At 43.1% G+C, this 20580-nt stretch overlaps 1 protein-coding gene across 4 annotated transcripts; it reads right to left on the bottom strand.

Moving 5' to 3' along the window:
* Positions 1-254: 254 nt before the first annotated feature.
* CRKL (CRK like proto-oncogene, adaptor protein) lies at positions 255-17962 on the bottom strand. Of its 4 annotated transcripts, XR_009419670.1 has the most exons (5): positions 17157-17962; positions 13613-14075; positions 4781-4973; positions 2283-2328; positions 255-1080 (listed from the first exon to the last, which is right to left on the bottom strand). XR_009419670.1 is itself a non-coding variant. In XM_059484966.1 (3 exons), exons 1-3 carry the CDS (start codon positions 17468-17470, stop codon positions 4839-4841), a joined length of 912 nt encoding a protein of 303 aa, XP_059340949.1. In that variant the 5' UTR covers positions 17471-17962; the 3' UTR covers positions 255-4838. The 4 variants fall into 4 exon arrangements, 1 of the variants encoding a protein (XP_059340949.1); XR_009419669.1 differs by having other exon boundaries at positions 2283-4973; XR_009419668.1 differs by having other exon boundaries at positions 255-2328.
* Positions 17963-20580: the final 2618 nt, after the last annotated feature.

Here is a 20580-nt window from a genome sequence, read left to right as displayed (position 1 = left end):
AGGCTTGTGCTGCCTGTTGTTGGACTGAAGTAACTGAACTAGCTCAGATTTGCACTTGTGGAAGCCTGAATGCAAGTAAGACAAATAAACCCACCCTGAGTTACTGCTTGCTTCCTTTTACTTTTTGCCTTTTAGCCTGAAACAGGTTAAAAAGCCCACTGAAAGTATCTGACGTATTCTCATCTTTAAAACACAATTGATTTTCTCCAAAACATAACTTGCCAAATGTGACTATTTGATGATAAGACACTATGCAGAGTTGGCTATGAATGTTTATTAACATCACATGGAAATCTGTACTCCAGAGAAGACAAACACGAGGCTGTCACCATACCTACAGAGTCCAGGGAACCAATACAAGCTTTGTAGGCTTCTCCTTCGCAGCAGTTGCATGGTTGATGTTCTTCTTTAAGTTTTCTTCCTCTACAGGATCAGCTCAAATATCAACACCTTGTTAATGATTAACTGAAAAAACCCTTTAAGTTTGGTTAAGTTACTATTGATCTGGACTGAAAAGGCAGAAGATGACCAGGATGTGGGTTCTGACTTCCAAACACAGACGGTTCTGATGTGCACCAGCACCTCATGGCAGGGCCCAGAGCTGCAGCCCCTGCTCTCCAGTGCTGCACAGGTTACACCTCAGTTACTCAACCAATAATAAGCAAAAGTCAAACCACTGCATGAACCAGTCATTCTTACAAGCACAGTCAAGGGCATCACAGTAAACAAAGGTTATGGTTCCAGAGACCCTGGGCCAAGAGCACAATAAATACAGAGGTGGAGGAGCAGGAGGAGCACGGACGTGTCGGGCGCCGGGGTGGAGGAGGCAGTGGGAATCTGTATCACCAGAGGTGCAGCTTTTTCATCTGAGCCTCCAGAGCCCAGCAGCATTGTCTGACAAGAGGCACGAGGATGGAGCAGGAGAGTTTCATTCAGCCTGGCAACAGCATTTTCTCCTGCTTAATTCTTCCTTTGATTCTGGAAAACTTCAGCTGGCAGGTTCTGCTCACCCACAGAACAGGCATTGTAAGGACAGAGTAAGGGCTTCAACACTCTGCTGCTGTTGTCGAGGCTTTCAGACTAAAGACCACAAATAATACTGTAAGTTGAGGCAAGTTTTATTTAGACTGTACAAACAGGGCCTTGGGGAAAAACACAGTGGCTTGATGTTGGGACCAGTTCTATGAATTAAGTGGAGTAAGAAATTAAAAAGGCACTAATCTTAAGAAAAGACACTCCGTATATTCTAAGAATATAATTCATTTAATACTGTTAATCTTATAGCACAAAAAATAAAACAAGCTATGATCCCCAAAATAAAATTTAAAAGCTTACACTTAATATTATTGCCTGAAGATCATGGTCTTTAAATTACATATTGTGTTTAAAAGTTTACACAGTGAAGACTGTCTCAAATACAAGGCCACCTTTCCCACTGCAATAATTGTATCCTTGTCCCAAAATACACTTTAACACAAATAAACAGAAAATGACAACTATACAGGAACGCCTTCACTGGTCCCAAAAGGCAGTCTTTTAGGCAGGTCTCACTTTCAAATGCAGGTATTGAGGAAAATGCTTGAAGACTGGACTAAAAAACAAAGGCAGCCCACTCATTCCCAGGATGTTAATACAATATAAAAAATTACTTTACAGGCACATGAAATGGCACAAAGAATGCTGTTTTTCCCTTTACAAAAATAATGCTCGGGCTCTTCAGAGCCTCAACCCAAACAGGATATTCCCTTTTGTTTATTCTTTCCCAATTTGTAAACAATTATGAATTAAATAAGCGCTTATCCAGTGATGGACACTGATTAAAACAGTTTTCATTTAAACTTTCAGACTGGTCAGAGGCTTCAATGTCTATATACACATGTACACAGCAGGAGGAAGCCAAGCCTTTCGTGATAGTTGACTACTGTGGCACCAGCTCATTACACCAGTTCCAAAGCAAGGACAACTTTAATGGTGCATAGATTGAAGCCATCACTTGTAGGCTCTCATGCTTCATGTCAAGGTTACCTTACACGCCCAAGAACATTGACACTGATAAGATTATCACTCAGGTTTAAGAGGTTTCATAAAACGACAGCACACGTGTAAGCAAGCGACGAGCAATTGAGATTGCAGAGTCCTTCAAAGAGAAACACACACTGATCCAATGCAGTCTTTATATGAAAATACTTGTCTCATAGTAAAATAGCCAAGACACATTTTGAAGCAGGTTACAATCAGCTTAGGCTGGTCAGTATGCTACATTGAAACCACATTTTACATACCTGAACCACACCGCTGCTACTTGGAGAAACACTGCTCACTCATGACCTAAAACCAGGTTCACAGAAATTCAAGAATTCTTGTCTTTGCATCAGATACCACTACACACAAATTTTGCATAGTTTTGAAGGAAAAGTACTTTGCTTTTCTGCAGTATTGGAACATAATTAAACCTAAAACAATGTTTGTGTTCAAAGCGTGCACCTTATTCAATGAGGGGATGAGTCAAGGTGTTTATTTCAGTGAAAAAAAAATCAGGTTAAAAGTTCTGTTCAAGATCTGAAATCTCACAGTATTTATTCACCACGCAAAGGAAGAATTCTACAATCAGTCTTCTGAAGAGCTGCCTGTAACTAGGTCAGGCCTGAAATAAGATTTCTCTGCAGCAGACTGAGTTTAGTGCAGTTTGTATTCAGAAGATGACTTTCAGTAGTACAATCTGTGTAGTAAACGTGCAGGTATTGTTGGGGCACAGGAAAAACATGACCTTCTTTAGTTAAGAGAACTGCATAGCTTTTCTTTGCAAGACAAAATGTCAATGCCTATTGTCAAGAATTACAGCACCAAACACTTCAGTCAATGCTACTCTACTTCACAGTTAATTTGGTAGTAAAATGCTCTACAAGAACTTCCAGACTGTCAGCCACTTGATCAATATTACAGAAAACAGTTAATAGATGAATGGAGAGACAATTTAAAACCTGGCATTTTGAATGGCTGCTTGTGAATGCCATTTCTGCAGTTCTTCAGTGCCTTCCAATGGAGGATGTCATGGCACTCCCACATGAGCTACCAACAACACGCTTTTATTAGGATCAAGCAACACAAATCAACAAGAAAACATGCTGGAACTTAAGACAATCTTTATATCATTAGACATTTGTAAGATCTGATGACATTCTGCAGGTGTTTGAAGTTTCTCACTTTTGCTACAAACAACAGCCTACCAAAGCTGAAAAATGGGAGCTGCTGTTTTCCTGCCAGCTTCCACACTGGACATCTGCCTTAACCAGGCTCCTGAAAAGGGAGGTTTAGTAGCTGTATCTTTGCAGACATGTATTCTGTTAATTCAGTGTTCCATCATTTTGAAAAGAGCATTCCAGTTCACCTACAACACACATTTGAGGAAGGTGGCACAGGACTCCCCTGTGCCTGCCCTTTCAAATCCTGCACCAGGCTCGGGCTGAGCACCCAGCTGCAGCACAATCACAGCAGGAGAGCTTAGCAGGGAAAAGCTACAGGAGAGGGAAGGAGCTACACCAGTAACAGACACCTCCTGACCTCCTCCAGCCCCAGTGTTATCCCATGGGAAGGCAGGCAGCTGACTCCAATTGACCATTCTCTACAGGATGCTGGGAGGGGAGGGACCTGGGTCATATATAAAACACAGCCAATGCCTCAGGGAGGGTAAAAGAAAGATGTCAGCATGCAGAGGACTTGGGATGCAAGGAAAAAAAAAAGGAAGGGAAAAAGAAGATGAAAGCAGCTCTGGAAGAGAAGCACAGCAACACAGACACCCTGGTAAAAAGGTACTGAGTGTGTTTGAAAAGGAGCTTTTGATGGGCTGGGGCTGGTACAGCTAGGAAACTTTGGAGAGAGCAGGGAGCCTGCAGAGAAATAGATATGAAAGGTCTTTAAATGTTTAAATAAGAGGATTTTATCAGTATTTACCAAGTTCTTCTGTCCCACCCCAGTCTCTCCTCATGGCAGTCTGATCTGTCTACCAAGTAACAGCTTGATGACAAGCACTTCTGTACTAGTCAAACTACACTTTCAACACTGCAGAAGAGCTGTTTGTAGACCAGGCCAATGTGTTTCCCCTTAAAGCTCACTTTCTACAGTTAGTGCTTGCAAAAATCAACAGAAATGCATTAAATATGTCAAAACCAAGGTACAAGTACAACCTCCTCCTGGGTTTCCTTATAAATAAATGCCTCAGCTTCAATGCAGCTGAATCAATGGTTATTTGCATGTAACACACTGTTTCAGGAAGGTCAACAACAAGCTTAAGGGTTAACAGAAAAGAGCAGTGTCTAATACAACTGCTTAGAACACATAAGCTCCAATTATTGTCCTTTAAAGAAACCATCATTTTAAATGTACTACCTTAGCACAGGTAATTTCAAAACTAAATCTTCTTCAGTTCTAAAATTGCATTTTTGTTGTTGCTTTTTGTTGGACAGTAATGCACGAAATTGCTCGTTTGATCTAAGATTAGGGGTCTTCCTACTGAGCAAACCAGAAAAAAGTCCATGGAAGTCTCAACAGGAAAGGTTTCTTTCCCAAACCTCTCTGCTATATTCCGGTTCAGTCTTGTCCAGCTTAAGGCCCAAAACAGTTTTAAAAGTGAAACTAAATTCTGGATGATGTAACTATGGTCTGAAGGTCAGGCAGTGACTTCAGTTGTATGAATTCCAAATGTACATTAAAGGAACTGTCAAACTGCAGCAAGCTGGAAAATGGGCAATGCTAGCAATGTGCCATTAAGTCATCATCCCACCTCAAAGAATGCCAATGGTAGCCAGGAGAATGAAGCAGCAGTGAGAGGGGCAGGGGAGTCACTCGTTCTCCTCGGGGTTCTGAGGGTCGAACAGCTGCACGTGCGTGAATGGGAAGAGCCCTTTCCTCCCGTTCACTTCTCCTTCCCACTGCCCGTTGATGTTCATCCTCGTCACCTTCACAATGTCTCCAACCTGCAGGAACACAAACACCTGGTCATGCATGGCTTCAACATCAGGAACAAAACCACCTGGTCATGCATGGCTTCAACATCAGGAACAAAACCACCTGGTCATGCATGGCTTCAACATCTCCAACCTGCAGAACAAAACACCTGATCATACATGGCTTCAACATCTCCAACCTGCAGGAACACAAACACCTGATCATACATGGCTTCAGTATCTCCAACCAGGAACACAAACACCTGATCATGCATGGCTTCTCAGCTCTGATACAAACCAAATGAAGAACACAAGCCCCTCACAGGAAAGAAATCTTGCCCTCTTCTTGGCAGAAGGATCAATTGAAGAGTTACTTTTACTGAATTACAATACCAACACTTTGTTGCCAAACATAATAACGCTGTCTGTGCTCTGAGACTCTTAATTGCATGTATATCTTTAAAGATTACTGAACTACACCTCTTTTTATAGGAGAGCTTACAGCTTCATGCAACAGTATCTTTAGCTTAGATATAAATTCACATCAGTAAAGCTACCATGGGTGATGAGTCACAACATCCTTTCAAAAGAGCACAGTGCTGGGACTGCTTTTAGCAGCAGCTGACTTAAAAGAAATGTAGTTTTCCAAAGAAAGATTCCTAAGGCAAAAAAACCCATTACTTGAAGCTCTAATTCTGATGATCACAGTCTAAGAACCTTCTGTAATTTCTAAAATAATGGTACGCTTCAAAGTGAGGAAAAGCACTCTCAATTTTTTTTTTTTATTAGTAGTAGTAGGTGTAGATTCTCACTTTATTTGTGGTTCACATCTACTTCCTGTCAGAGCATTTGAAGCAGGAATGATGACATGTCAAGACTTTCCTACCATAACTATTCTCTTCCTATCTGGCAGTGGAAAATGAGAGAAGTCTAAGCCATGATCAAGCATGAAACAACAGCCCAAATGATGATAAATTACACTCTTACTGTTCAACAGCTGTATTGAATCTGGATCAGGACAATTTACAAAGTGAAATATCCAAATTGACAAGAAGCATTTAAGACAAGCTAAATCCTCACTCTTCAGAGATGCTTTGGAGAGCTGAGCACGTGGTTTGTTACAGCAGCTCTCTGACTTTCCCCCTCCCTTCCTGTTTACTTATTTGACTCTATGTGGTAACTACAGTAAATATTAGAAAAGTGACATTAGCAGCTAGAAACTAATTTCACAGAAAGTAGAACCAGCCTATGACTAATGCCCAACAGTTCCTAAGTTTCTTTCCCAAACTCAGTGCAAGCTCTTTGTAACTGAGCCTCAGTTACCAAACTACTGCTGTGAAATTCAAAGGAAACAAACTTTAATCTTATTTAAGGAAAACACAGACATTGATACAGTATGTAAAGCAATTTGTCTACGTTTTCTAACGTATAGTATTAAAATTCAGACCAGATGCAGATAGGCCCTTGACAACATCCTTAAACTTTTCAGGTGAGACCTGTTTATGTTAAAGAAAAAGCACCAAGTTTACAAAACAATGTGCATGTCACTAGATTATTTGAAGCCCATTTAACCCAGTTACCATTACCTGAACAGGTATTTTTGAAGATCACACAAAGGCAAGAACTTTTAAGTAAAATTTAAGATACTTAATAAACTCATTGGCAGTCAGTCACTCAGTGTTATGTCTCTTAAAATAAAATTAGTTGAACTTTGAAACTATTCTCAGAGATTTAAGCCTTATGTGTTGCTCTGCCTTCCCTCCTTTTTCTCCATTACTTTGGTTGTCTGTGTCCTGTCTGCTCCCCATATTTAAGACTCTCACTTGGAACAATTGTAATCTTGTGCTTTTGAGAGAGGAGAAAACCCTTTGAACTCCCCTAAGTTCTTAGGATATAACTGAGGCCATTTTACTTTCTTAAATTGACATTTTTATATATGCTGCTCCTAAAATCATGCAGCCAGCATACAGAACTGAGCAGTTAAACACTGCATGTACACACAGAATTCAGAATTCACCCAAATGCCTTTCATCTCCCAGGGCCTGCTGCAGCATGCTCTGATTGAACATTTGCTAAACAGCACAATTTGTCAGACTCCTCACTCCAGAAAGCTTTAAATAGTAACAAGATGACCTAAACAGGAACCTAGCAAATGTTTCTTTAGGAAAATGCTGATAAGATCTATAAATACTCAGTGTTACGTTTGCTACATTTAAATAACCCTTGAAGATGGATCTAAGTTCCAAATTCTAGACCCAACCTGAGGACGATGCAGCCAATATCACAACAGCTTAAAGCTAATGAGTTGTGTTTTCACTACACCATAAACCAAACCCACTCTGAAACCTTTAAATCTTAAAAATAATCTTTTGAATCAACAATGTGGACCTGCATTTTCTGAGAGTGACAATGTAGTTCTGTTCATGTGCTGTAGAGATCAATCCATTATTCATTCTGAAGCTCCAGAACAGAAATTCTTCAGCTTGGTTCTGAAAGCCTCACAGTGGGAATAGGTTTGGAAATCTTGGCTTCAGCTGAGTGAAAAGAATATTTAAAATATATCTCCTATTGCATGGCAACAAACTGGCCTGTAGATTAAAGATGTGAAATGTCCTTTATGCTGCTGGGTGGGCAAAGCTGCTGCACACCAGCATCTGCCACTAAAGAGAGCTGGCTGACAAAAGCCACTCAAAACACACTCCCATGTGCTGAGAGCCACTGGAATAGTAAATTAATTTGCAATGACTTTGAGAGGGCTTTTATTTAAATGAAAGCTGCTGAATATCCTCTTGTGCTACATTATTTTAAAAATATAGTTTAGTAAATTAAACAGCACGTTGAAATAAGATTTTTGGTGCAGGAACCTTGATTTCATGCTAACCTTACTCATGGATCTTACCTTATAGACCTTAATTTGAAAAATGCCTAGAAAAATCTGGTCAACTAGTGCCCCTATGTATTTTTCCCCAAGTGAAAGCATTATTTTGTAAATGCCTTTTAAAGCATGTTAATGCCATTAACATGGTCAGCTGAGGTGCAATCTCCCACTAGAATTATTTAACACACTATTTTTTTTTTTTCAGAGAATGTTTTAAGCCAGTCAGAAGAATTGTCTTATGATTAGGCACAGGACAGAGTCAGGAGACCTGGTTCTATTCTCATCTCTGCCACAAACTTCCTGTATGACTCTGGACAGCTGATAGCCCTTATCTCTGATGAGGAGAGCACTTCCTTAGGCTCAGCATCTCCCAGCTCAGTTAATTCAGTTGGGAAGCACACCAGCATCACTGGAATGAAGTATCACTGCTGAAATGAGTAATGTTTCTGAAATGCAGCCATTTGGTTACACCCAGGTGATAAAAATCAAAATGTATTTTAGATAGCATCTTTCATTATGTCCCTGTTGGAGCATGAATTCAAAGCCCTGGGGAAACACAACTGTGGAACATGCCAGTCAGAAAGGTTACTTCATTACTCTAGACTCTCCCATACCTGCCTTCCATCTGATTCATACTCTGCAAAAGGTTTCCTGCAAGCCATTTTAGTCACCCAATTCAATGAGTTTTACAGATTGTCCAACAATTCTATGTCAATAGTTGGATGATAAAGTTGTGTAATATAAGTTTAAGGTGATAAAAATGCATTAATATTCTAAATCCTCATTTTAGCCCACTGGGTCAATGCTATAGCAAACATTGCTCTCTGGAATGTACAGGGTGCTAAATGTCAGTCATTATCCTAATTAGTGTCACAGCTCACTACCATTCATACTAAAACAGTTCCTCAGGCCAGCTGCCTGCCTGGAGGAGGACAAGGTCCAACCCAGAAAATACCTGGTACCCACTGTCCCCAAAGGGGACACAGGAGAGGCAGAGCTCAGCCACTCTGCACACAGGACAAAGGACACTGAAGGGATTGGGAGATCCAAGAAAGCACCAGGCTAAAAGCACAGCTTAATTACTTAATTATCCTTCACTTCTGATGTTGTGGGCCAGAACACACTTGATGCCCAAACTGCAGAATCAAACAGCTCAGAGGAAAAGCTCCATCCATTCCTGAGGCATGAAAGGAGGTTCAAGGGCAACACAGGAATGTGGAAGTGCTAGATGCAATTAATGTGGCCTCACCTAGGAACAGATTAAAACAAAGGAACTTTCCATTTCACCAAGAGCCAGGTAAACTGTGAGAGCAGGGGCTGCAGCATCAAAAAAGTGCTGCTTTTCATTGCAGGTTGTCTGCTTCCAGTCACTGTCCTGACTGTACAGAATTTGGAGAGTTCATTTTCAGTTCAACATTTATAGCAACTAAAGCTCCCTGATCAAAAATTCACACTACCCAAATATAGGATCAAGACTTTGCTTAAAATCCAGACTTTGTGGGTTAGCTGCACTTTAATGTGTAACACAGCAAGGCTAAGTTTCCTTGGCTAAAGAAAAACACAATGCTTGTTGTCTACTGAAAGAAGTAGCCTAATTTCCTAATTAAGAAAGTTCCACTGCTAGCACATTTTGGCCTACTTGTCTCAGCTCTCCTTTTGAAGAGGGAAAAAGTTAACTGTAACCTAATTGTAACAGGCTCAGGAGAAATACTGTAAGTCAGTTATATAATTATGGTGGATGGATATTTATTGCACCAAAACATTTCAGTGACAGGTTAACTCTGTACTAGCAAACACACACATGTATGATTGCTACATCACAAAAAGGCAAACTATAATGCTGGCGCATGTCTATAAAAAGCCAACAATAGTATAAAAATGTTTAAAAATAAAGTGCAACTCTTGTTTAAAAAAAGAATAAAATCTTTCATTCAGTAACACTGTTAAGTCTAGAGATGAACTCTCTAGACTTAGAACCACTGCTGGTGTCTGGAACCACTGCTGCCTTCAAAATTAACTCTGACATTTAAGAATCATTTTTTAAGCACAGCAGGTATAAATCTGGTGGCTGCTGCTGGTCTCCCACTGTCTGGCTCCTTACCCTATTTAATTCCACTTTATAAGTGAATATAGGATTTGTTGTTCATGTCCTGCTTACAGCTTGTCAGTTTGAAACAAGGCTTCATTAGCACACTATTTCTAATAGGCTGGCTATAGAATTACTGCAAGTTTTTAAAGGCTGGGAAACTTTCAGGTAGACTTTGCTGTTCTGTATCACAGTAACAATGCCAAAGAGACAAATCCATCACCTTCTTAAAGTGTAAATCCTTTGAACTTGGGATTGCCCTCCTGGTTTTCCCACAGCAAGCAGCAGGATGGAAGAACAGCAATGCAGAACCCTGTGGGGCAGAGTTTTGGTCCCAAAAAGCACAGGACACTGTAAGCCTGTCCTGCATCCCCCTTCCTGTGCAGCAGCAGAAAGGAAGGAAATCGCTGCTTGGCTAGAAACACACAAGTACAGAAACAGACCTGGCTCCTCGGCTGTTGAGCTCTTCGGTTAGGGGCTGGGTTTGGTGGTTTCTATTTTTGTTTTGTAGCTTGCTTGTTTTGTGGTTTGGGTGTTTTTAATGCAGAATTCATAATATTCTACACATATTAGTAATGAAGTTAGTTGTAGTGAGAAGCTACAAACTTCAATCTGTAGAATTTAATGTTCATTAAAAACATGAAATCTGAACTGCCAAAGTAACTTAACCAACAAGAGCACATGTAAATCTTAGAAATACATGTAATTTACTGTAGGCTTTACTAACTGCTCCCTGCTGCAGGGAGATGCACAAAATTCCATGTATCACCTGCTGTAAGCTTTGAGATAGTGTCTATACTTAAAATTACCATTTTAGCCTCTAAACAGATTATAGTTTAATTTTTCATTTTGGATAATAACAATAGGATTGAGTACACATTTATGCAATAGTAACTTCAATAACACCAATATTGTTACCCAGAGAGGCTGTGAACCTCCCTGGCAGTGTCCAAAGCCAGGCTGGATGGGGCTTGGATCCACCTGGGATAGTGGAAGGTGTCCCTGCCCATGGCAGGGGGTGGGATGAAATGAACTCTTAAGGTTCCATCCAACCCAAACCACTCTGTGATTCTATATCATGTTAAATAAACTTAGCCCAGCAAAAATAAATGCCCTATAGACTATCTTAGAGAAATAAAATTGTAGTTGCTCTTAAATTGTCACACTTTTAAATTCACCTGTTGAATTCATCTTTATCCAATCTATCAGATCTCATTTCAGATTTTCTGTAGAACAGTCACTTGGTCACTTACATTTTCCATGTAAGAAATTAAAAAAAAAAACTGAAAAAAAACTTGCTTAAGAAACAAACTTCTCTCTAACAGGCTACAAATTCTTACCTTTTCTTAAAGAAAGCTCTGTAAACAATAATGGTGTACAATGGAACCACTGGACTTGCAGGCAGGGAGCTTGTCCCATTTTCAAGCTGAACCAAGAAGAATGACAGTGCTCCACTTAAAAGGAAGCTGAGCAGATTACTGTGCCATGCCTTTATTTACTCCAGATGCTCTTCTCTTCCTTTTTAGTACTGTCTGTGTGCTGACCACACAAGGCTCCAGCCAGCAAACAGATATTTTGCTTTCACATTGCTTTATCAGTTGAAATGAGGTTGCACAATCAGTAATTACACTCCCAAGGTGCAGCAGCTGAGCAGCCACTCAGGGTACCCCTATTCTGAGGGGGACAACTGTCAAATAATATTTTTATCAAAGAACACCATTAACTTTCTTCTCCAAAACACTCCCATAACCTGTTTTTTGTCTAACACCACTTTCAGTGGTCTTACAAAACAGAAGTTTCAAATGGTTCAGTTTATTTAGTAATGTGTAGAGCTGTCAGAGGGCTGGGATTAAATATTTAATCAGGGTCCTGCAGGGGGTTGGCAAACTAAAAGAAAATAATGAAAAGAAGCTGAATTATTTTTTTCTTTAAGCATAGCCCATGTGACAAAAAAAAAAACAACCTGCTGTAATGAAGCTGCTGAAGTTCCCTGTGCATGGATAGATATGGAGAAACTGCAATCTCTGATTTCAATGAAAATGCAGAGCAGCTCCCAGAATTCTGCTTCTGAAGCCTCTTGAGAAGGCACAGTGTGGATGAGGTACACTGGCACAGAAAACAGACAGAAATGCCAGTGTTGAGAGACACAAAAACGTGAGGCAGTAAGTGATTAGAGGGTGAGAAGAATCTCTCAAACAAAACTTGAGTAATTTGAAGGTTCAAACCAAGTCAAACCTATTTATCTGCCAGAGAAAGAATCCTGCTGGTGTCCTAGGGGAGCTGAACTGATGGGGTTGACTGGGTCACTTACAGGGCAAGGCAGAAAAGTCTTCATGTAAGGACCAACCCTCCAAGTGGTTCTGCTCCCTGAAGTCATTCCACGACACATTGATAGCATAACAAAATCAATCTCTTGCCTTGCTCTGCTTGCAGAAGCATGAGTAGTTTTGGCAGGAATTTTCTGTACAGTGCAGTTGGCAGTGAATTTACACTTTGTTCTATGGTAATTTTCACACACTGTTCACAAATAACAAGCTGCTAGATTTCACAAGACAAAGAAATTCCAGTGATTCATATTTAACTTTTAACCCCACAAGAGTAACCTTAGAAGTGTTACAAATACAGGAGTAAAGCAATTAGGGTGAGCACTCTGAAAAATGGGAAGTCACAAATATAACCTTCCAAATTTCAGTCAAAAGTAGCAGCCATAGGTAACAGCTTTAACCTGCAAAGTAACTGAGCAAAAACAACAGGAAAGGTTCTAAAGTATTTTAAAAACCATTATTATTTTACTTGCTAAAATGTTGCTGCTTCCTATGCTTGTTTGCTTGCACTTGTGCCTGGAAGTACTGCAGCATGCTCAAATTTCACTTTTTCCAGGTGAGACATTTTTGAATTACAGGTTAATTAGCCCTCAGTATCATCTAAATGTAAAAGTAACAGTCTTCTGGATATAGCTTTGAAAAACAAGTTCCAATCAATCATTTATTCCAGTATGATATGAATTCTTTACTATTTACAGAACAACACTCTAAAGTTTTACAAGGTATCTCTAATAAAAATAAAATTAAAAATGCAATAGCAAGCACAAAAACTTGCAGCACTTTAGAGGTTACACTACACTCCTCATCCCCAGTTTAGGTGTTAAGGTTTCTTAAATTCCACTTTTGAAAAACAGAGCAAAAGGGACTAGAATGTCTGATGTATTCTGCCCAGACTGAAGATCAATCAGCACAAGGTCTTTAATTGCATCTCACAGCTGAGGATCAGAAACACCAAGTGTAGCAGCCAGCAACCTTTACCTTTCTCTGGAGGGTGCCACAGCCAGCTCTTAGCCTGGAACTCTACAATGATTAAGGAAACATCTCTTTCCTGCCCCAGGATTAGGTGAAGAAGCAAAGCCATTCTCTCACTAGCACTTCTTCAGCACGGGTACACTCTTCAGCATGTTACCCTTGTAACATCTGCACAGTTGAACAAGCAAGCAGGGAGGCAAAATACAGGTCTAAAGTTATTTACTAGGTCACTTTTCTCAAAGGAAGTGGTAGAGATGAAGCAATTCTGGTGGATGTTTCTTCAGAATGTAACCTAACTTCTCAGTCCCTCGACATAAAGCAGCAGACTCCACATGAAGTCACCACAACAATTTTTAGTTTTTTCTTTCATAAGGCAATTGAAAGCTCTGAGACTGGAGGACACACTTACCTCTAATGCCAGCGCAGTCTTGTCATAAGCACAGGGAACTCTCTTTTGGACAGCTTTGGCATAGACTGGTCCATTCTGTGTGGATGGCAGAGGGTTGATCACTGCTCCAGGCGTGCTGGACGCCGAGGGCAGGGGAGTTGCGGTCTGAGGCTGCGCGTACGCGTGGGCAGGTTCTGGGATGCCGTAACTGTTGGAATTCCTGTTCCCATGCTTCCCCACAGAGGGTCTGCCCAGCTTTTCTACATAAGGAACAGGGATCATCCCAATCCGACCCTCCTTGTTTCTGGCACTCCACCACTGTTCCTCTGGCTTCTCCACGATCGCCAGCAGCTCTCCCTTTTTGAAGGGAAGATCCTCGGCGTCGTTGCCGTGGAAGTCGTAGAGAGTCCGAACGTACTCCAGGTTCTCCTCTGCAGTGGGCATGGCAGGGGCAGATCCAGATCCCATGGGGGGGCTTGGGTACCTGAGGGTGGGGAAAAGGAAAGCTGTTGGTTTGTGTTCCCAGGAACAAAGCTAAGTGCCACGTCTGCAGTGGGAACATCAACTAGAGAAGAGTTGCTTGGATTTGTAATAAAATCGTTACCTGGTAGCACTGTGAGGAATTTAATGAGCAACTCACACTTCTCAAATAATGACTTAAATACCCAAAGTAGCTTCCCCAGAAGCCCAATATAATCTATCATGGGATGCAGAAAACTGGGAGAAATAATGCAAAATCTTCATCCACCTGTTCTGGACTGTCGTGAAAACCTTAGAGTCAAATTAATTCTATAGCTTAAGTTATGAGAGTAATGATATAGAAAACCAAATTAAGACTGTTTGGATGATTGAGGTGGAAAGGTAACACAGAAAAATGCAGCTGTGAATCTCTCCAGGAGTCCTGTGTCCCCTCCAAAGTCATCCAAGTAATTTTGTTTTTAACTTCAGCATCCACTCTAAAGAATTCAGTAAGTGAATGCTAGACTTGAAGCAGTGTAGAGGAAAAAGGGAACAGAAGTAAGATGGTATGACATAAAGACTGTATGAAATACTTGCATCCACTGATAAGAGGGAACTAGGGAAAAAAACCCAGCAAGCCTTCTATAAATATTCCTTTGCCTATTAACCATATTATCTATAATTTATTTACATAATTGTTTATTACTATGTCCATAATTTGTCAAATACACTCACTTTGTTGTCTGTGTTAATATATAAGATTGTCCATCAAATGAGAATGCTTTCACTATTTTCATCATAAATGTTACCCATTTTACTCAGAGCAGCTGTCAAAAAGCCTCAGTGGATATAGGCCACAGCAGATAGTTATTATCTAAGCTATGGGAGCAAGAATGCATGTCATTAGCCTACTTCAATTCTCTTCTGCTACTTGCAAAACACCATGGAAGTCAAATCCCTGTGATTTCTGCAAGATCTGCCAGAAGCCCTGAAGATAAAGATATTCCATCTTTCAGACACCCTGCTGCAGCCAGGGCAGGGGGACAGAGGGAACCCCTCAGGAGCATTGCTCTGCATCAGGAAGAGCTCAGGAACATCAGCAGGGATGGTCAGAGCTCACTACTAGAGATGCAAAAAACCAAAGTTTAAAATGGTCCATTTAGAACTGTTTTAAAAATTTAAGATGTCATCTCCAAGATCCAGAAGTACTGAAGAGCTCTATATAGAAACCACCTTTCAGACTGTACTTTGTGAAATTAAAAGAATGAACAGCTTTCAAAGGCACAAGCATCTGTGCCCAGGAAAATGCCAGAGAAATAAGAATTAACATAACAGTTCTGAAGCACATACCCCTGTTCTAAATGTAGTTCGTTAAAAATAAAAATCCCAAAAATCTGGGAATGCTACGTTTCATCCTCCCTCTTGCAGCAGGAAGCCTCCTTTGCACAGCATTTAAAACCATCAACCATATAACTGAATTTCTAAGATTTCTGATTTTTCAAAGCCATGCTAAGTTGATCCCATTTGTAGCTCTATTAAAAAGTCAATTCACTGCAGGTTAGGTCCCATTTGTCTCTGTGCTGAGAGAACAATATGCAACCAAAACTTTGAAAATAAGGAGGCACTAAAATGCTCACAGAACATTTCACACAGGACTCCTCACAAATACCAAGTGTGCAAGTGCAATCAGCTCTAAGTTCTCAAGTGTTCTGAGAAAGCCAAGCCAGTCATGGCCATAAATGATTAAGAACAAATTATTGCATCCAGAAAGGTTCAAGAATATCCAGCTTGGAGAGCAGATGTAAGCATGAAGATTGCTTCAGCACTTTTCCTTCCCAACTCTCCACAAGTTTAAGCATGCACGTAACACTGGGCAGCTCCACTCCTGCAATGGTGAAAATGATTTTTTTTTCATCTACCCATCTCTCTAGCCACAATCTGGCCAAAGGCTGCCAGCAGCTTGCAGGGTTCCTGAAGGCTGTGCTTGCTGTCACATCCTGCCCATCACTTGACAGCTTTCAGAATGACTTTTGAACACTTGAGTTTTTCAACTTGACAAGCTATTGTCAATCTTTGACAAGTGACTGTCATTAAGCACTGGTCCATGCCAAGGTTCAATTGTGATTATAAACCTCAAAGTTATTCTTCCCTCCTAAGAGCTTGCTAATCTGCAAAACATAATAAGATATGAAAATGCAGACTTCAGAAGTGAACCAATTTGGATTTATTTTTTAATATGTCACTACTTTTCTCTTATTTAATTTAATTTCATTCTATCCAGGAAGCCCAAAAGTTTTGACGAAAGATACTGAGAAAGGTTTTATTAATTAAAAGCAAGGAATGTATTCTAGGGTTCTTCATAAGCAGTTCACTGATGCATGCTGCAGGTATGTCCCATGCTGGGACCAGGACAAAGAAGGAGCTCACAGCCAAGTCACATTTTCCCATCTCCTAGAACAGCATTTCTCAGTGAAGTGTATGGTGTATGCACATATAGATGAACAGTGCCATGAGCAAACTGTGAGAAATAAGTGTTTCCCTTTTTTTTCGTGCAGAAATGCCACTCTAGAAGTTTGGGAAATGCTGCCCTAGAATGTATTAATGCTGACTTAACAGGGTGAAGCAGTCCAATCACATAAAAGCCAGCTCTATTGTAATCAGTGTGGGTGCAGGGGTAGACAGCAAACTAAGCTCACGGGCTGTACTTCCATCAGGGAGAGGACTGGCGAACCAGCTTCTCAACCATCCTTGGAACGGAGACAATGCTAGAAGAAAAGGGTAACACAAGAAGGGTGACGTGCGGCCACACCCTCTCTCAAAGCAATTACAGCCCGTGCAGAGGTACGTGGAACCTCCACACACAAGGTCAGCACAGGCACCGTGGATGATTTGACTGAAAGAGCAACACTTTCAATTGTCGGCGAGGTCCAGACAGTTAAGAAGGCCCAGTGTTAGAAACGAATTTATTAGTATTTATTCACAGCATCTACACGCAGTGCCAGGCTCCGGAGCTATTAGGCTGGCGTGTGACACCGCTCCAGGTCGCACCTCAGGCGCCACTCGGGCACAGGTGGCGGAGGGCGTGGCGGGGGCGGGCGACACTCACCTGGGCGCGGGCTCGATCAGGGTGGTGGTGTCCAGGTAGTGGATCTTGTAGAACTCCAGCAGGGCGGGCAGGTGCTCGAACTCCTGGTCGCCGATCTTAAAGCGGCGGTTGGGCAGGGAGTTGATGATGTAGTGGGAGACGCGGGAGTTCTCGGACACCGAGAGCACGTAGTCGCCGGGGCAGGTGGACGAGTCCCGCACCAGGAACATGCCGTGCCGCTGCCCCTGCAGCCGCGTCTGCGCCTCCGCCCGGGACACCGGGCCCACGTACCAGCTGGAGCGGTCCGACGAATCGAAACGAGCGGCGGAGGACATGGCTCCGGGCGGGGAAGGGGAAGGAAAGGGAGGAAGGAAGGTGAGGAGCCCGAAGGCCCAGGCGGAGGAAGAGACCCGGAGGAGGCCTGGGCAGAGAGGCCTGGGAGGTGGAGCGGGCTGGGGGCGAGGGGGAAGCGGCTCGTGCCTAGTCCGGGGGAAAGGAAACCCAGGGGAAGGGGGATCGGGGAGAAGGAAGCTCCGCGCCGCTGGAGGCGAAGGGCCGAGCAGCGGCTGGGGTGGGGCTGGCCAGACGCGGCGCGCAGGGCCCCCGAGTCTCCCTCAGCGGCGGGGTGTGCAGGGCATCCTTCCCGCCTCTCTCAGGCCTGCCGCCGGCCCGGCCAGGCGAGTGACGAAGAGCGGCGGCGGCTGGCACGGCCAGGCGAACCGGGAAGGCGGCGAGCGGAGCCGGCTCGGCTCGGGGCGGGACGGAGAGGCAGAAGCGCCGGGCGCCGCGTCCTCCTCCCGCGGGTTCCTCCCCTCGCGAGCCGAGCTCCAAAATGGCGGCTGCGCCGAGCCGCGCGAGCGCTCCGAGACACCGCCCCGCGCACGCGCCATGGCGGCGGCGGCAGCGCGGGGCCGCGCCCGCCTCAGGGGCCGAGCGGAGGCGGGCGGCGGGGCTGGCCCGGGGGTTCGTGCCCCGGTGCCCCTCCCTGGAGTCCGGGGGAGCGGGAGAGTCGCCTCTTCCCCATTTCTCCGCGCGAGTCACTCCTGCCGTCCCCGGTACACCCCCGGTCGGTGCGGTGAGTGAGGCGGGGGTGACCGCGCGCCTGCAGCATTGAGGGAGCCCTGCCCTGTGAGGGGATGCGGCAGGCGCGCTCTGACACGGGTCACCCCCAGAAACTCCCCAGCCCTTGGCCTTAAGGTATCTGAGGGGGACCCCTCATCTTGTCCCCTCGGTGCCGCCCAGCCCCAGGCTCTGCTCCCCGGGGCTGCCTCGGGCCGCTCTCACTACTCCTGGATCTGAGGGGTGCCAGCACCCTAACCCCAGGCGGTTTGCAGACAGACACCACCTCCCCTGAGGTTTTGCTGCTTTTTACTAGTTAATTAATTTTCTTTTAAGGAACAAAACGGCCCGCTGCGATAATCATCTCTGATCTCCAGATAATTTCCTACGTGCTCTAAGGGGCCGTTTCCTGCCTCTTCACAGCCCTGTTCCCAGATAACGGGGTCAAAGCCCGGCGTGGCCCAGGCGGGAGGGACGATGGTGCCGCAGGCGCTGAAGAGGAAGGAAGCCCCGGAAAGGACTCAGCAGGGCCCGGGGGCAGCGCTTGGCACACGGTGCGGATGAGCTGTTTGAATCTGAGCTTGGCGCCGGGAGCCCAGGCAGGCTCCGAGCCCTGACTCAGTGCCGGGGCTCTGTCCAGCCGCGCTGGGCAAGGGCGCGACAGAAGAACGGCGCTGCTCCCCGGAGGTGTAGAAACCTCTGCAAATGGTGTGATTTTAGCTCAGTCTTGTGACTTCGTTTAATTTGTGCTTCTGGTATTCGTTTTGCTTCAGGGCTGGCAACGTGAAATGAAGCAGCGCTTGAAAGAAAAAAAAAAATCCAGTTTAAATGAGAAATAGATTTAAGATGTCTGTCTTGAAGCCCTTAACTGGACTGTTGTGCAGTGTTATTGCAGCTTTGCTGTCTTTATTTCATGCTCTTTTCCAAAAGTTCAGTCATTACTCAGTCATTTTTTTGCTCTTTGTTCCTCATCCTGCGTTGGCAGCCAGTGCCAGCTGAGGTGTCTGGATTGGAACATATGGGCTCTGTCTCTGCAGGCATTTAGCAGAGTCCAAATGATCTAAAATGGAAGACTTCTCCAGTGTCGTTTTAGGCAAAACCATCCAGGAAAAGTCTCATCATTAAGATGAAAGGATCTTAAAGCAGTCCCTAAATCCATGTGCAGGTATCATTTTACTAGCTGCTGACATCCAGCCATCTCCTGGGTGGAAAACAACAGCTGTTAGTCATGTACAGCAGAACAGTGACCTAGAGATGAATAATTGCATCTGAAAAGTCACATTTGTGCAAAAAAATTTCATCCATTACTAGGAAATCTTACTTAGTAGCTATACTTCTGATCCATTCCTCCTGGTTTGAGTGCTTGTATCTGCCAGTAAGAGTCAGTTTTAAACAACTGTAGTCAGGCTACAATACAAAATGAAGGTTATGATGTTTTCTTGTGTCATTTGAACAGATTTGGCTTGCTTTCTGTTTGGCCATGGCCAAAATACAGACTAAAAGATAGCAATTGGACTTGCAATAATATGCTAAATAATGTTTAAAAATAATTACAAAAGCTGTAAGTTAGCAGCAGATTTAATTACTCATAGTATATAAAAAGGAAATAAAAATTCCTGCTGCTTCATTTGATTGAATTGCAATTTTTGTTAAAATAAAAACCAATAATACATAGTGATTTTGCCTCCATTTTGTAGAGATAATACAAGAATCTCAAAATAGTTGGAACTTGTCAGAAATAGGTAGTATTAATTATAAACCAGTTTTTGTGCTGGACTGCTGCTGAAGAACCAGCACTTCCACCTTCCCACCCAGAGAGGATTCTAAGGCATGGAGAGGTTTTCAATTTGAATGAATTTTTAAATTAGATGTTCTGAACTTGTATTGTGTGCTGTGTGCATCCTTTAAGTAATTCCCTCCTCAGTTTTAGCAACTGTGGTTAAACTAAACCAGGTATTTTAGGTAAAAGATCCCACATTCTGCTTCCATAGGAGAAAAAGGTGACTTGTTCATCATGAATGTTTTCTGATAAGACTGGGCTCCAACTCCCTAGACTACAGCAAATCATCTCAGCTGTATTACACCCCTACAGATGCATCTGGTTTAGGAAGAATGGATGCATGTCTGGTCCCACTTTACCCTTTTAGCACATATAAAAACCTTTGTTCTCTCTGACTTTACCTGTTGGCAGCTGGGCAGGGCCAGTTCTGATGCAGTGGAGGAGATGGGGAGCTCCAAAGTGCATCAGCTGCCCATGAAACAAACCTCAGCTGGCAGAATATTCCCTTGAGAAGGCCCTGCACCTCTTTCCTGTGCCCAGCTGCTCCTTCTTCCCTTCACCAGAAGCTTTTGATCCCATCAGTTGGGCTGAGTGCCAAATAAATTG

This window comes from Ammospiza nelsoni, chromosome 18, assembly GCF_027579445.1.
Source record: "Ammospiza nelsoni isolate bAmmNel1 chromosome 18, bAmmNel1.pri, whole genome shotgun sequence".
Lineage (NCBI taxonomy): Eukaryota > Metazoa > Chordata > Aves > Passeriformes > Passerellidae > Ammospiza > Ammospiza nelsoni.
Note: the sequence above shows the minus strand (reverse complement) of the source record. Positions and strands in the feature narration are given on the sequence as shown.

Excerpts from the sequence above, each read along its gene's own strand:
- CRKL (XM_059484966.1), bottom strand. The coding sequence starts at position 17,470 with ATGTCCTCCGCCGCTCGTTTCGATTCGTCGGACCGCTCCAGCTGGTAC. Across the intron at positions 14,076-17,156 it reads CTGATCGAGCCCGCGCCCAG|GTACCCAAGCCCCCCCATGG; the intron begins GTGAGTGTCGCC and ends CCCCACCCTCAG. Across the intron at positions 4,974-13,612 it reads AGACTGCGCTGGCATTAGAG|GTTGGAGACATTGTGAAGGT; the intron begins GTAAGTGTGTCC and ends GTGTTCCTGCAG.